The following is a 15,998-nucleotide window of genomic DNA, read 5'->3' as shown; positions in this document are numbered from 1 at the left end:
ACAAAACCAAGTTCAGCGACTGTAAACTGTGCATGGCAAGCTTACCGAATTCAAGGGGAAAATATCCTAGCCTCTATTTTTGAGACAGAGGGTGGCAGTATTCCTGGCTGGTGCTCAGCTGGCTCGGTGGAATTCCGGTTGGAGACAGGTGACAATAAGAGCGCTTCCTTAGTTTTGCAGGTTAATAATAAACCTTGTAGGGTTTGACTCTTAAAGGTAGGAGGCATCATGTAGTGCTCATGCAGCCATTGTGGGTTTGGTCCAATCGAGCGCAGTTTTATTTCTTTTTACAGGTTGCACAGAAGTCATAAACATTAATATTTCTGGTCTTGTCCAAGCTCTGACTAAATAGGACAGACCCTGACTACTCATATACAGCTCAGCTAACCCAGCTTGATCAAACAAAACAATATTTATCCAGGGCAACCACTGATACTTGTGGAGTCTGGCCTGTGTCTCTGATTAGCTCCAAGACACATACCCTCTGCTCTGCTTTCCAGCAGTCTGACTGAGGTGAATGCCTAGCCTGCTCTGGTGCTTAGCTCTCCAGGTGCCCTAATCAAGACCTGTTAAGCTATTATTTAACCCAGGCCTACCTGGGTTTGCTACAACCCGAATGGACTGAACAGATTCCTGAGAGTTAGATCATTGGAAATGGACTCTATAAGACCTGCTAGTAAATCTGCAGTTCCAGATTGCTATATAGTAGTATAGGCATTTAAGGAGGTATACAATCAGGTTCCAATTCACATGAAACATCCGATTTCCTGAGAATAGTTCTTGGCATAAAATAAGGATTTAGGCTTTCAGTTTGTGTCCTTCCATTTAGATGTTAATGAGCCTTAAGGCTTTATGGTGAATTATAGTAGTTAGGACAACTCTCATATCAAAGGAAGAGGCATTGACAATAGTTTACCTCAACTATTTCGGGATTATGGGCAGATCCATCGAGCGCTGCTGAACTCACTGGGCAGTGAGTAAGAGTTGTGGTCTCCCAAGGTAGAATAAGGAGTCCTGCTATATGTCAAAATTAATAAGCAGTCTGGCCACAACTCTGAACAAGGCAATATTGCTGTTAATAACTCTAATCTCCTACATTCCAGTAGTAGCATGGTCATAGGTACACACCTGTGGGCTGCCTCTAAAGACCCGGTTCCTCTAGCCTAAAGAAGCTTTAGGCGGTATATAAGAGCTCCATTCATCTATACATGGTCACCATGTAAAGGTCTTGTCATACAACAGAGTAGCTTTATCTTCCATAAACTATTATGGAGGAACTCTGCCAAGATCCCTAATGACACTTATGTCTAATCAGTTCAGATGGCGAAGTCTCACCTTTTATCTTTAACAGCACCTCATATAAAGAGGAAGAGAATTGCAAGTGGACCTTTTTAGCCGTCGACTACTGGAATAGTGTCCAACCTGCATTTAATAAGCAAGGAATGTGAAAGTGAGTTTTGGATCTAGGCCCATTTTCAGTCCAAAGATGGCACCCTGGGATCTAAATCCAGTGCTTACGGCTCTAACAAGCCTTTGCTTGAACCCATGGATTCAGGGTCTTCACGTTAAAGACTATTATCTCGGTGGCCCTGACTTCCACATGGTAAGTTAGTGACTTTCAAGCTTTGTCGGTTAATCCTTTTTTTATACAGATCCTAGAAGATGGGCCGGTTCCGAAGCTAGCCTATCTTCCGAAGATGGCTTCCAATTTCCATAGAAGTCAGGAAATTGTGCATCCTACTTTCTGTGCTAATCCGGGGAATCCATGGCAGAACAATAAGAAAGCGGATGTCCCCATCAAGCATTTTGTAAGGTTGCGATTCAGTCTTCACCTTGCACCTTCTATAGACACTATAGGCTTGATCTGGGATCTTCTGCTGTCCTTTCCTTTAGGAAAACTGTTCTACAGGCTGTGGTCCCACACTAACTTTAAAGGTTTTTTTTCTCTGTAAATCTCTCGTTGTGGTGCTGTCATGGGTGATAGGAAAACACGACATTACTTACCGGTAATGTGATTTTCCTAAGCCCATGACAGCACCCTTATATTCCCTCCCATCACTGGTAGAAGTTGATCACTTCATTTCCTTCGTGGTGTTTGATTCATGCGGTGTGTAGAAGGAAAAATCATGGGATATAGAACTATTAAGTAGTGTCCTCTCATGCTCTGTCAACAACTGAGGTGGTGGAGAGGCGCCGCGCTTTTATTCTGTAGGTTTCCTGTCCTGGAAGGGCGGATCCCCTCTCTCGTTGTGGTGCTGTCATGGGCTCAGGAAAATCACATTACCGGTAAGTAATTTAGTGTTTCTCCACTTATGAGCCATTTCTATCCCCTTTCCACTGCATTCTGAACTCAAAACCCACTCCTCAGTCTTGGTCAAAGGTAGAACAGATGAGTTGTCAGGTTACCCTCCAATTATACTCTCTGGAGAAGGGAGAGAGGGGAGGAGACATGAGGAGCACTCGGCATAATGAGTGAGAAGCAGAACAGGCAAATTAAGCTGCAGCATTAAGCCAGGGCTTTGGCTCATTCCATGGCTGGAATCACAGTCTCACAGCTCAGTACTGCTATGCAATTTCCTCTGTACAGCTGCTTATTCTCTCTGTTCATGGGTAAATGAGAGCAAGAATCCATTTTTGTGTGTATAGGAGACCTCATAACAGCTGGTTTTCTTCCACTAGATCAGAGATTACCTATAATTAGAGATGTAGCCTGCAGATGTGAAAATGCAATATATGTCATATAATAACCAGAAATGGTACTATTACTTATATACATACAGGACAGCTTATTCTGAAATGACAGGTACCTTTTAAAAAAAAACATAATCATACATGTACACGGGTATCGGCAGTTTTCTGTTTCATGGATACCCTCGATTTGTGACCATGATCATAAGATAAGTGCAACAATCGCGCTAATGTTATTTTAACTAGATGACTAACATTCAGAAATAAAAATAAATCCTACCCTGACATATTTAAGGAGCATCGGTTATTTCTGCTGTTCCTAATTTTTGAGGCTGATTCCTCTATTTTCTGGGCTTTATTCGGTGTGATACTCAGCTCTATTTTTAGCTGAAGTGCTATTTCCCAAGTTTCCAGGCGCTACATTCATTCCCTGTATTCTTTCAGTGCTTGAAAGTGTTATGCAGATTAGCATAGATTAACAAATCTGACTCTCCATAAAACATGTTTCGGCGTATAATGCCATTGGTTTGCTTACAATGGGGGATGATTTATTTTCAAGCAGGAAAACCATGCATTGCTATTTTAACATGTTTTAACATATTTTAGCAAATAAAATGAGCTGCTTTGAATATGCAGCTGCTATGGGAATCTGAATGGGAATGAAAACATCGCCTTCTTTATTGACTTTATCGTTTTTGACTCCTTTTCACATTTTTTTTTCTATTGTGCGCCCGGCAGCACACCCAGCAGTAAATGGCGTTTTCTTTAAAAAAAAAACAAAAAAAAAAAAACAGGTAGGCATTTACTGCAGAATAATTTAAGGACATTGTATGTGGTAAACGCTGATTAACCTCCTAATCGGGATGCTTTTTTTTTTTTTTCTTTACTCACAGCAATTTTAAAATGATCTTTTTATAGTAGCATTACAAAACTTCCAAACGGTGTATGGGGGTCTAGATGTTTTTATAAATATTGAATTGGAACTGGGGATGAGGCGGAGGTTAAACTCCTAAAGTGTCTTTCATTTAATGATGAATTTCTATAAGTTTTTAAATAAAAATCCCTGGTATTGTCCTTGCCTGGTTTCCAGTGCTGCTTTCTGGCGATCGGCTGCAGCTCCTGCCGATGATTACATCAGTTGCTAAGCTTCCAGGCGCTTCTCCTCTTCCTCTTGCCCGGTATTCTTCTCTCTGCTGTACCCTGTTTTCTCCTGTTTTTCTTTAAAGGGACCTGTCAAAAGTGCACAGAATTACTCTTCAAACCAAGTAGAGGCGCTTGGTGCACCCTTGACGAGACTAAATGTTATAAGTAGTGATGAGCGAGTATGTTCTATTAACCCTTTCGGCGAGTATGCTCGGGCGAGCACCGAGTAGTTACAGCTGCTCGGTGATATGGTTGAATCGCTCCCGTGTGCATGATTTGCGACTGTTTTGACAGTTTTATTACATGGGAGGAATGTCTATTTCTTACACATTCCTCACATGTATTAAAGCTGTCAAACAGTCGCAAATCATGCACACGGGAGTGATTCAAACATATCACCGAGCAGCTGTAACTACTCGGTGCTCGGCCTGAGCATACTCGGCGAAAGGGTTAACAAAACATACTCTCTCATCACTAATTATAAGTACACCATCCCACCTCCTTATTTGCCCTCTCTCTCTACTCTATCTCTACTTCTTTGACAGCTCTGTCGAAAACAAATAGTAAGGTAAGGTGTGCTAAACTGTTTAGCCACACTAAGGGTGCACAAAGGGCCATTCTATGCTTGCACACTAACTTTAAGGGACACCATAAGAACCTAATCATTGGCAATTGAAAACAAGCTGACGATCAAGCAAAACATTTCTTCCAGCATAAAAATCATCATTGTCCGCAGCCCATTGTAAATAGGGGAAGTGCTGCTGACAATATTCAGGCTGTATGGGGTCTTAATAATCATTCTGTCCCCATACAGTTTGTTTTCTGCCGGTGTGAACAGTGCATTTAAATGTTCTCCTATCGGCTTGTATACAGTTTATTGGCATTTTTTGTTTATGGGCTGAATTTCACTCCTGCATTTACACCCCTGGTGCCCGGTAGCTAGGGGCAGCTGGTGCCCAAAGTTGGGTCTGACTAGCTATTTTCTAGAAGAGTCGTCCAACAGGCTCCTGTGTATTTGGATTATTAACTATTGTAGATCCTAAATTTAGTAATGTTTCCTGACTGCTCTCCTGCCTTGTCCTACGGATACTGCATCTGGTTTTTGTAGGATACTTTTTGGTCAGGTCTCCTTGCTTGTTCCTGACTCAAGGGAAGTTGTCACAGTTGATTACATATCTAGGGTGCCACATGTGCATCAATGGTCAATTAAGCCTCAAACTTAAAATATCCCCAACGAATTAAAATTGCAGTAAAGCTCTGATCAACAATCGACAGCATTTCTGCTGCATGTGAACGCTCCCATAAGGCAACGTAATACGTGGTTGTGCCACCTTGTCCAGAGCGGGACCCTCCTTTTTGAAAGTGAATAAAAATAAGTTTTATCCACTAGACAACCCTGTTAACTTATAGGATTTTTATGCATTTCTGTCTAATAAAAAGAAAGTTGAAAAGATGTCTTTCTTTATATAAGAAAGGTCCTATGGAAATGAATCTCCTTAAATTATAATTTATGATGTTTTGTCCGCCTTTGTATTATTCTTTTATTGCTTCGTGCATTCTATATTACCGCGCTGCTTTGTGTGTTGAAAATGACAAACTTTACAAACCTTTACACAATTAAAGCCAAACGTTCTAATCGGATAAAGTATCTTGGTGAAATGCGAGAGCTTCTAAGATATAAACTGAGAGGACACATAAAAGACACATTGCAGTTTATGATGTGTAGATACCCACCTGGAGAGATGAAAACTTGGGAGATAAAGGAGAGCGGAAAAAAAACTGAAAAAAATGGCTAAATTCAGAAACCAGATATGACTATGATGGGAAGGATTTAAAGTGGAAGGGTAACTGTTATAGCCCCCAGATGTACACATTTTATCTTGAGGCACCATTTGGTTTAATAAAATGAAGATCAAAGCTTGTCCTTAACCTGTAAGTTTCTTAAGGCTTAATTATAAAGGTTATACTTTCAAAGGACAAAAGCATTATTCATTTATCTGTTCTCGGTTTCCAGGTTTATCTTGCAGATTATGGACTTTCTTACAGATACTGCCCCAATGGGAAACACAAAGAATATAAAGAAGACCGAAGCAAATGCCACAATGGGACAATTGAGTTTACCAGCAGAGATGCTCACAAGGGGGTTGGTATGTTCCTTTTTATTATTATTACTGTATGAGTAGTTTAATTAAAAGAATATATAATGTGTAAAGAGAGCGGGGATCTTTTACTGCCGCACTCTGCCACTCGTAACTTATTCTGTGGCGTACGCTGTCTTGTCTGCCTACTCCGTTCTATCGTGTGTTTTACCTGGATGTCACTGCAGAAATTCATTTCAGATCTGTATTTAAAAATGCAGAGAGAGTATGTATGTATGTGTGTGTGTATATGTATATATATATATATATATATATATATATATATATATATGTATATATATATATATATATATATATATATATATATATATATATATATATATATATATATATATATATATATATATTATAATATATATATAATTTTACCGGTATGCAACAGTATACATGTATGTTAGCTCCAGCTAGCTAAGTGAAATGAATGGGCAGGGTCAGATTTGTTGTAATGTTGCATCACTGTCATAATTACTCTACAAGGTTTTTTTCATGCACATTTTGAGCCCATCTACCAAAAACAAAGGGGTTCCCCAGGTCATGCTTCACTTTCTGAGCTCACACTGCAATGTAGTGACCAGCTAAGGTCTCCTGACCTGAACAGGACAGTTTCTTATATGCATGTGAGAATGTCTGTGCTTGGTGCAAGCTGCTCCATTTCTCAGAATGCTGGGGCCTTGGCCTTCACCCCATAACCCCTATACATGGATCCATGGATACATGGTCCCTAGGCAAGAGCCATAGAGTCAGCTGCTGTTCGGTGGTGCAAGCTGGAAGGGAGGGTAGCCGGGTCAAAACCAAGAGGGCCGCAAAGGTACAAAATTATCAGGCAGGAGAAACCTCAATATACAAGCTGAGATCAAAACAGGAAACCACAAATAATAAACTGGAGCAAATACACAGACCTTAACCAGGAATGCACAAAGCTATATCTGACAGCTTCGAGCAGCAGTGTGGTGCTTTCAAATTGGCAGGAGCAAGGAGCTGATAACTCCCAGCTGTGTGCACGCCAGTCTGTTGTAGCTGAGCTGAGGGTGTGTGCGTGCGCGCCAGTCTGTTGTAGATGAGCTGAGGGTGTGTGTGTGTGCACGCCAGTCTGTTGTAGCTGAGGGTGTGTGCTTGTGCCAGTCTGTTGTAGCTGAGCTTAAGGGTGTGTACGCGCTCCAGTCTGTTGTAGCTGAGGGTGTGTGCACACGCCAGTCTGTTGTAGGTGAGCTTGAGGATGTGTGCGCGCCAGTCTGTTGTATCTGAATTGAGGGTGTGTGCGCGCGCCAGTCTGTTGTAGCTGAGGGTGTGTGCACACGCCAGTCTGTTGTAGCTGAGCTTGAGGGTGTGTGTGCACGCCAGTCTGTTGTAGCTGAGCTTGAGGGTGTGTGCACACGCCATTCTGTTGTAGCTGAGGGTGTGTGCACACGCCAGTCTGTTGTAGCTGAGGGTGTGTGCACACGCCAGTCTGTTGTAGCTGAGGGTGTGTGCACACGCCAGTCTGTTGTAGCTGAGCTTGAGGGTGTGTGCACACGCCAGTCTGTTGTAGCTGAGCTTGAGGGTGTGTGCACACGCCAGTCTGTTGTAGCTGAGGGTGTGTGCACACGCCAGTCTGTTGTAGCTGAGGGTGTGTGCACACGCCAGTCTGTTGTAGCTGAGGGTGTGTGCACACGCCAGTCTGTTGTAGCTGAGGGTGTGTGCACACGCCAGTCTGTTGTAGCTGAGCTTGAGGGAGTGTGTGCACACGCCAGTCTGTTGTAGCTGAGGGTGTGTGCACACGCCAGCCTGTTGTAGCTGAGTTGTGAATGTATGTAGATCTGTCACTGCACAGTAATCCTAGGCTGAGTGGCAGATCAAGTTGTGAGGAGAGAGTGCAAACACCTACAAATGTGAATAGAGCATTGGGTGGGATGGAATTAAGAAAAAGAGGCATAGTAAACATTATTTTTACCATTTTGCAGATGAAGTAGCACAGGTGAGAGTGAGATTGCGAGGCTGCAGAAAGATGAGAAACCAGGAAGTAACACCGAGGGGGATTGTGTAGTGCAGCCAGCCACACTAGTGACAGCTCCTGTTCCTGCGGTGTCAGAATGTAGACCAGCAGGGCTGCAGGTTGATTTCCATGGAACTACATGGAAATTACAAAAACAATGATAGTTTATGGTATGGAGGCATTAACCAATATGGGTAGTAAAAAATTATTTATTTTTACATTTTTTTTACCAAAACTGAAAACATCTATGCAAGCCCACTGTGCCTTTTTGCTACAGAGTTAATCTTCCACAAAATATATACTGTAAAAAATGCAGCATATTAGGTTTTTAAAAGTACACACAGTCTGCTTTATATGTTTATAATATATTAGATCTATGTGATATGTATATGATATTTGCTTGTACATTTATTGTTTATTATAGTAAGGCTCCACTTTTGATTTAACAATATCTAGCCTGCATATAGTCATTATTGCATCCTTGTCTTAATTAGAGTAGAAATGCTGCAAGGAGAGTGAGAGTTGCAGTCACATCTGGGTCTTGATGTCTCAGGGGTCCCAAAGGCCCCTGTGCTACCTAGAGGTCCAACTACCTAGAGGTCCAACAGTAGTATAAATTACAGTGCGGTGGTGTTATAAAATATAACTGCACAATAAAAGCAGAACTATAGGCTGTGACCTCTTTCTATATGGTGGTCCTTCATGTGCACTGTTCGCTCCATTTAAAGCCTATAGAATTGCATAAAATGGCTGAAGACATAGCTAAGTCAAAACTTATCACCTGTCTACAAAACACTGAACGTGTGACCGTGGCCTTAGCGCTGTTTCCACGTAGTTGAGCAGAATATAAAGATATAACAGGGTTTGTCACTGCAGTAGAGTTATTTTTGTCATTTGGTACCTTTTTTGCCTATTTTTACTTTTGTAAAGATAAGCAGCAAATTCCGCCTCATCTGTGTATTCTGTAGCATTTATCCCCTTTGCAGGCTCCACTTACCAGCTTCCCAACCTTCCCCCCCACCTCAAATTAAAAAGAAAATAAAAAATCAATAAATGTTAGCCCAGCGTGTAAAAAAGCAAGCTCTCATATACTTGCATTCACAAAAAAAATAAAAAGTTATGGGTCTCAAAAAGAAAGTGCTGAGCTTTTAACCACTAAAATATAATATAATTATAATGTATTGTATTTTATTTGTTAAGATTCAGAACTCCTGTAAAAAAAAAATTGCTTAATACAGTGGTGTGAAAGTGATTTCCCCTACCTCCTTAAAACATAAATTAACAGTGGTTTATCACCTCTTTGGGAAGCTGAGTTCAATTTCCCTAGCCGCACACAGGCCTGATTACTGCCGCAACTGTTCTCAATCAAAAAAATCACTTAAATAGGACCTGCCTGACAAAGTGAAGTAGACCAAAAGCTAGACATCATGCTGTGGTCCAAAGAAATTCAGGAACAAATGAGAAACAAAGTAATTGAGATCTCAGTCTGGAAAAGGTTATAAAGCTTTGGGACTCCAGCGAACCACAGTGAGACCCATTATCCACAAATGGCAAAAACATGTAACCGTGGTGAACCTTCTCAGGAGTGGCCGGCTGACCAAGCAATGACTCATCCAAGAGCTCACAAAAGACCCCACAACAACATCCAAAGAACTGCAGGCCTCACTTAATTCAGTTAAGGTCGGTGTTCATGACTCCACCATAAGAAAGAGACTGGGCAAAAATGGCATGCATGGCAGAATTCCAAGTCGAAAACCACTGCTGAGTAAAAAGAACATAAAGGCTCATCTAACCTTTGCCAGAAAACATCTTGATGATCACCAAGACTTTTGGGAGAATACTCTGTGGACTGACGAGACAAAAGTTTGAACTTTGTGGAAGGTGTATACTACCGTTCAAAAGTTTGGGGTCACCGAGACAATTTTGTGTTTTCCATGAAAACTCATACTTATATTTATCAAATGAGTTGCAAAATGAATAGAAAATAGTCCAGACATTGACAAGGTTAGAAATAGTGATTTTTATTTGAAAGAATAATTTTCTCCTTCAAACTTTGCTTTCGTCAAAGAATGCTCCCTTTGCAGCAGTTACAGCATTGCAAACCTTTGGCATTCTAACTGTTAATTTGCTGAGGTAATCTTGAGAAACTTCACCCCATGCTTCCTGAAGCCCCTCCCAGAAGTTAGATTGGCTTTGTGGGCACTTTTTGCGTACCATACGGTTAAGCTGCTCCCACAACAGCTCAATGGGGTTGAGATCTGGTGACTGCGCTGGCCACTCCATTACAGATAGAATACCAGCTGCCTGCTTCTTCCCTAAATAGTTCATGCATAATTTGGAGGTGTGCTTTGGGTCATTGTCCTGTTGTAGGATGAAATTTGCTCCAATCAAGCGCTGTCCACAGGCTATGGCATGGTGTTGCAAAATGGAGAAATGGAGTGATAGCCTTCCTTATTCAAAATCCCATTTACCTTGTACAAATCTCCCACTTTACCAGCACCAAAGCAACCCCAGACCATCACATTACCTCCACCATGCTTGACAGATGGCGTCAGGCACTCTTCCGGCATCTTATCATTTGTTCTGTGTCTCACAAATGTTCTTCTGTGTGATCCAAACACCTCAAACTTTGATTCATCTGTCCATAAAACTTTTTTTCCAATCTTCCTCTGTCCAATGTCTGTGTTGTTTTGCTCATATTAATCTTTTCCTTTTATTAGCCAGTCTCAGATATGGCTTTTTCTTTGCCACTTTGCCCTGAAGGCCAGCATCCCGGAGTCGCCTCTTCACTGTAGACGTTGACACTGGCGTTTTGTGTGTACTATTTAATGAAGCTGCCTGTTGAGGAGCTGTGAGGCGTCGATTTCTTAAACTAGAGACTCTAATGTACTTGTCTTGTTGCTCAGTTGTGCAGCGGGGCCTCCCACTTCTCTTTCTACTCTGGTTAGAGCCTGTTTGTGCTCTCCTCTGAAGGGAGTAGTACACACCATTGTAGGAAATCTTCAGTTTCTTGCCAACTTCTCTCATAGAGTAGCCTTCATTTCTAAGAACAAGAATAGACTTTCGAGTTTCACATGAAAGTTCTCTTTTTCTGGCCATTTTGAGAGTTTCATAGAACAAACAAATGTAATGCTCCAGATTCTCAACTAGCTCAAAGGAAGGTCCATTTTTAGAGCTTCTCAAATCAGTCAAACCATTTTCAGCTGGGCTAACATACTTGTGCAAGGGTTTTCTAGGGTTTCTAAACATCCATTCGCCTTCTTACAGTTAGCAAACACAATGTACCATTAAAACACTGGAGTGGTGGTTGTTGGAAATGGGCCTCTATACACCTATGTAGATATTGCAATAAAAACAAGATGTTTGCAGCTAGAATAGTCATTTATCACATTAATAATGTATAGTGTATTTCTGATTCATTTAATGTTAGCTTCATTGAAAAATAATGTGCTTTTCTTAAGAAATTTCATTATTTTTTAAATGACCCCAAACTTTTGAACGATAGTGTAACACCGCATTTCAGAAAAGGAACATCATACCAAGAGTAAAATATGGTGGTGGTAGTGTGATGGCCTGGGCTGGTTTGTTGCTTCATGACTTGGAAGACTTGCTGTGGTAAATAGAACCATGAATTCTGCTGTCTACCAAAATAAAATCATAAAGGAGAATGTCCTGCCACCTGTTCGTGACCTCAAGCTGAAGCACACTTGGGTTATGCAGCAGGACAATAATCCACAACACACCAGCAAGTCCACCTCTGAATGGCATAAGAAAAACAAAATTAAGACTTTGGAGTGGCCTTGTCAAAGGACTGACCTTAATCCGATTGAGATGCTGTGCATGACCTTTAAAAGGCTGTTCATGCTTGGAAACCCTCCAATGTGGCTGAATTACTACAATTTTGCAATTCATTGCCAGTTATCGCAAATGCTTGATTGCAGTTGTTGCTGCTAAGGGTGGCCCAACCAGTTATTAGGTTTAGGGGCAATCAGTTTTTCACACAGGGCCTTGTAGGTTTGGATTTCTTTTTCCCTTAATAATAAAGACCTTCATTTAAAAACTGCATTTTGTGTTTTGTTATCTTTGTCTAATATCTAAATTTGTTTTGTGATCTGAAACATTTAAGTGTGACAAACATGCAAAAGAATAAGAAATCAGGGAGGAGGCAAACACTTTTTCACACCACTTTATATAACAGAAAAAAACAAACCTTATCAATTTGGTATTGCTGTGATCGTATTGACCAGGAAAATCATACAGTCCTGTTAACGAGTCCCCAGTATTTTCAGTCCTGGTGAAAACGGGCTGCACTTGGACCAATGTTATTCAATGGTGCAGTGCAGATGAACAATTTTTTTCACAGACCAAATCTGCATACGAAAAAGATCACAGCATGCTTTAGCTTTTTCTGTAAGTTGGATGAGGCTCTCCCATTAAAGTCTATGGGTGCACAAAAAAAAATCAGATGCCATATGGAGAAACAGTATAGCATCCGATTTCTCCGAATACATTGCAACTCTAACATACGAAACTGTAAATGATCAATAGCTGCTGTTGTAAAAAAAAAAAAAACATTGTATATTATATATAATCATAACGCAAATCCCAATAATGTAGAGGAAAAAAGCAACCCAAAAAGCGTTACTTTTTTTTGTTTTTTTTTATGTGCACATGTACAAGTATTTGTAGCAGACATTTCTGCAGGAAAACCACTGAGTAAAATATGTGCTTCTGCTATTCATTTGGAAGAAAGAATTGACCTGCTGCTTCAAATCTGCAAGGGGAAAAAAAAATAAGCAACATATGCATGGGATTTCTGAAATCACTTTGCTGATACAGTAAAACGCTGCGTTTTTTCACTGTAAAAGTGCGGCAAAAAAACCACAGCGTATGAAAAATCCCTTACACCACATTTGGAATCTGTGAATGGTGTCATACAAAACTACAACTCGGTCTGCCAAAAATAGGGAAAAATGAGAGGGAAAATGATAGTGAAAAAACCCTTTGAAAATGGGGTGGTCATGAAGGGGTTATATTGGCAGAGGACTCTCTTTTATTTTCTTGCGTACATACTGCAATCCCTTTTAATATTCTTAGAGCAGGTAAGATCCGGCTCCTCTTTCTCCCGGCTCTCCTGCTGTTTATTGCTGATTTTATTTCCATAATGGCTTCAGAGTAAAGCTCTGTTTTTTGCCTGGTGCACCCTCAGCCTTTTGTTTGACCACGAACAATGAAGTGACCCTGACTGGCCAGTTCAGTCAGTGACAGGTATTCTGTGCAGCTGTTCCCTTTTTTTTTTCTACATTTTAACTTTTGCAGACTTCAGTATTTTCTCCATTTCTTTGTTCGTTTTTTTTTTTTTTTCTTCTTCAACATAATGAAAATACCTGAAGTGGCCCTGAAGCATAAATAATCTAAACTCATTTTGGAGCTACATGGTTAAATCCTGTACCCTGAGATTCTTGAGAAAAATTAATACCGAAGAAATACAGTACAATGTTAGAATTTCTAAAGTTTCTAATAAAAAATAACTTTTTTTTTTTTTTTTTTTAGATTTAAAAAAGCACTAGGAGAAAGAAAGATTGAAAGGCGGCAACTAATTAGGCGGCATGTGATTTTTTACAAGTACGTTCCCTAAAATTGCACCCCAGAGTTGATTAGGCAGCATGTCATCCTGAAGGAATTAGATTTTTTTATCTCTTTTATAAGGGTTTTATTTGGTTATAAAACCATTTTTAATCCTAAGGCAATGCACATATGGACATCGATTCGTCAAAGCTTTTATGCCAGAAAATTGGCGTAAATGGGTTTAAAAAGTGACAAGTTTTTGCGCAGTGCATGGCTGTGCATAAAAAAAATCTGGACTTTTGGGGTTTTCATGTTATTCTCATCCAGCTCCAACAAAGTGGTCAAAGCTGAGGCAGGGAGTTGTGATAAGGCATGGCGACTCCCTGACTCATCAAATTATGAAGAGCAGTGGCGTACCTTGTGTAACAAATCTAACTCCAGTCACTGACTGAAGTAATCTTTGTGGCGAGGCGCGCACGGAAGCAAACACCACTTCCAGATTCATTAAGTTATTCACTTCTTAATAAACCAGGCGCTAGCACTCCACCCCCGCCTCTTATCAAGATCAGTAAATGGAGGATATGCTGGTGACAAAATGCAACTGTATGTAAAAATCGTCCCCCTACATTTTGCATTGGTCCATGTAAGGCCCTATTTAGACATCCATTTTTGTTGTATGTATTCTTTGTGTTTTTCACATGTAGACCGTATACCTTGTGGTAGAGCGGCTTGCTCGGCTGTGAATAGAGGTAGACACGGAACACTGTCTCTTTTAAGGTTTGAATTGGTTTATTAAAAATGTCATAAACCAACCTAGAGTTAATAAAGTAAACCATTCGACATAACGGCAAAGCAAAATAAAAGATACAGCACAGTCCGTATATCGGCTGGGGTCCGGCCACTCAGGGTTAACAATAGCACACGGTCCAGGTTAGCACAAAACACAAGCTCCTATCTCTCAGGAGCTAGCTTCTCCATACACTGAACAACACCTGAGTCAAAAGGCTGGCTATCTATAGCCCAGACCACACTCTGAGGTGGAGATATGGTGAATGACCTCCCACCCTTCATAATGGTCATTCACAAAAAACACTCCCTTTTTAAAGTGGAGGTTTAACCCCTCTCAGCAAATAACATTCTGGAGCAAACTTCATGGTTTCAATTCACGGAAGCTAATATGTTTCACGGAGGCTATCTTCCCTCTATCACTTTACCAGTGATTTTGTCACAACCTATTCTAGCAAATGGAGCTGCTCCCATGTCCATTATTTAATTTTGTCCCATTTTTAATCCAACTTGCATATTAAATGTTTACATTTCAGTAAATGACTGCAAAAATAGAGCATAGTACTTGCATGCCATCTGTGCTATCCAAGTACGGTCTGTTTTTATACTGTAGAACAGAGGTCCCCAACCGCCGGTCCGCGGACCAGGACCGGGCCGTTGGGGTTTTTCAGCCGGTCCGCGGGGAGAGGGGGCCCCTCCAGCCTCCAGCAGGGCCGCCATCAGGGCATGACTGCCCTGACTCCAGTATGGGGCCCGGCCGGTAGGAGCCCCCTCGTAGCCCCCCTCTTGTGCGTCTCTCTCCTCATGGGGCCCCCGGCCGCATGCTAAGCACCGGGTCCGGGACATCTTAGCGCTGCGCTGCTGCGGCAGCACCTTCATGATTCCCCTGACTTCCGGTCATGTGACGGCGCTGTCACATGGCCGGAAGTCAGGAGAACCTGGTGTCAGCGATTTGGACGAGCGCCAGGATTCTGCAGGGATCGCATGGGGGTAAGTATAACAAGTTTTATTTTTTTTTAAATACAATTAACTAGGAGTGGGGGGAATGGGAGATGCACATGGGGGGAGGGGAGAGATGAGAGCCACATGGGGGGGAGGGGAGAGATGAGAGATCCACATGGGGGGGAGGGGAGAGATGAGAGATGCACATGGGGGAGGGGAGAGATGAGAGATCCACATGGGGGGGAGGGGAGAGATGAGAGATGCACATGGGGGGAGGGGAGAGATGAGAGATGCACATGGGAGGGAGGGGAGAGATGAGAGATGCACATGGGAGGGAGGGGAGAGATGAGAGATGCACGGGGGGGTGAGAGATGCACGGGGGGGATGAGAGATGCACGGGGGGTGGATGAGAGATGCACGGGGGGTGGATGAGAGATGCACGGGGGGTGGATGAGAGATGCACGGGGGGTGGATGAGAGATGCACGGGGGGTGGATGAGAGATGCACGGGGGGTGGATGAGAGATGCACGGGGGGTGGATGAGAGATGCACGGGGGGTGGATGAGAGATGCACGGGGGGTGGATGAGAGATGCACGGGGGGGGTGAGAGATGCACGGGGGGTGGATGAGAGATGCACGGGGGGGGTGAGAGATGCACGGGGGGGGGGTGAGAGATGCACCGGGGGGGTGAGAGATGCACCGGGGGGGTGAGAGATGCACGGGGGGGGGTGAGAGATGCAC

General features: G+C 42.1%; 1 protein-coding gene across 7 annotated transcripts in view; it reads left to right on the top strand.

The window, feature by feature from the left end:
- Window positions 1-15,998, top strand: part of VRK2 (VRK serine/threonine kinase 2) — a 96,969-nt gene that overhangs the window by 17,702 nt on the left and 63,269 nt on the right. For all 7 annotated transcript variants that reach the window (XM_073672399.1, XM_073672398.1, XM_073672403.1 and 4 more), the window contains exon 8: window positions 5,846-5,978. In XM_073672399.1, the coding sequence (XP_073528500.1) occupies window positions 5,846-5,978 (133 nt within the window). The remainder of the gene's footprint in view (window positions 1-5,845; window positions 5,979-15,998) is intronic.

This window comes from Phyllobates terribilis, unplaced genomic scaffold (genome assembly GCF_046119375.1).
Source record: "Phyllobates terribilis strain yellow unplaced genomic scaffold, ASM4611937v1 Scaffold_3__8_contigs__length_932513732, whole genome shotgun sequence".
Classification (NCBI taxonomy): domain Eukaryota; kingdom Metazoa; phylum Chordata; class Amphibia; order Anura; family Dendrobatidae; genus Phyllobates; species Phyllobates terribilis.
The sequence above is the reverse complement of the archived record's forward strand: the minus strand, read 5'-3'. Positions and strand labels throughout refer to the sequence as shown.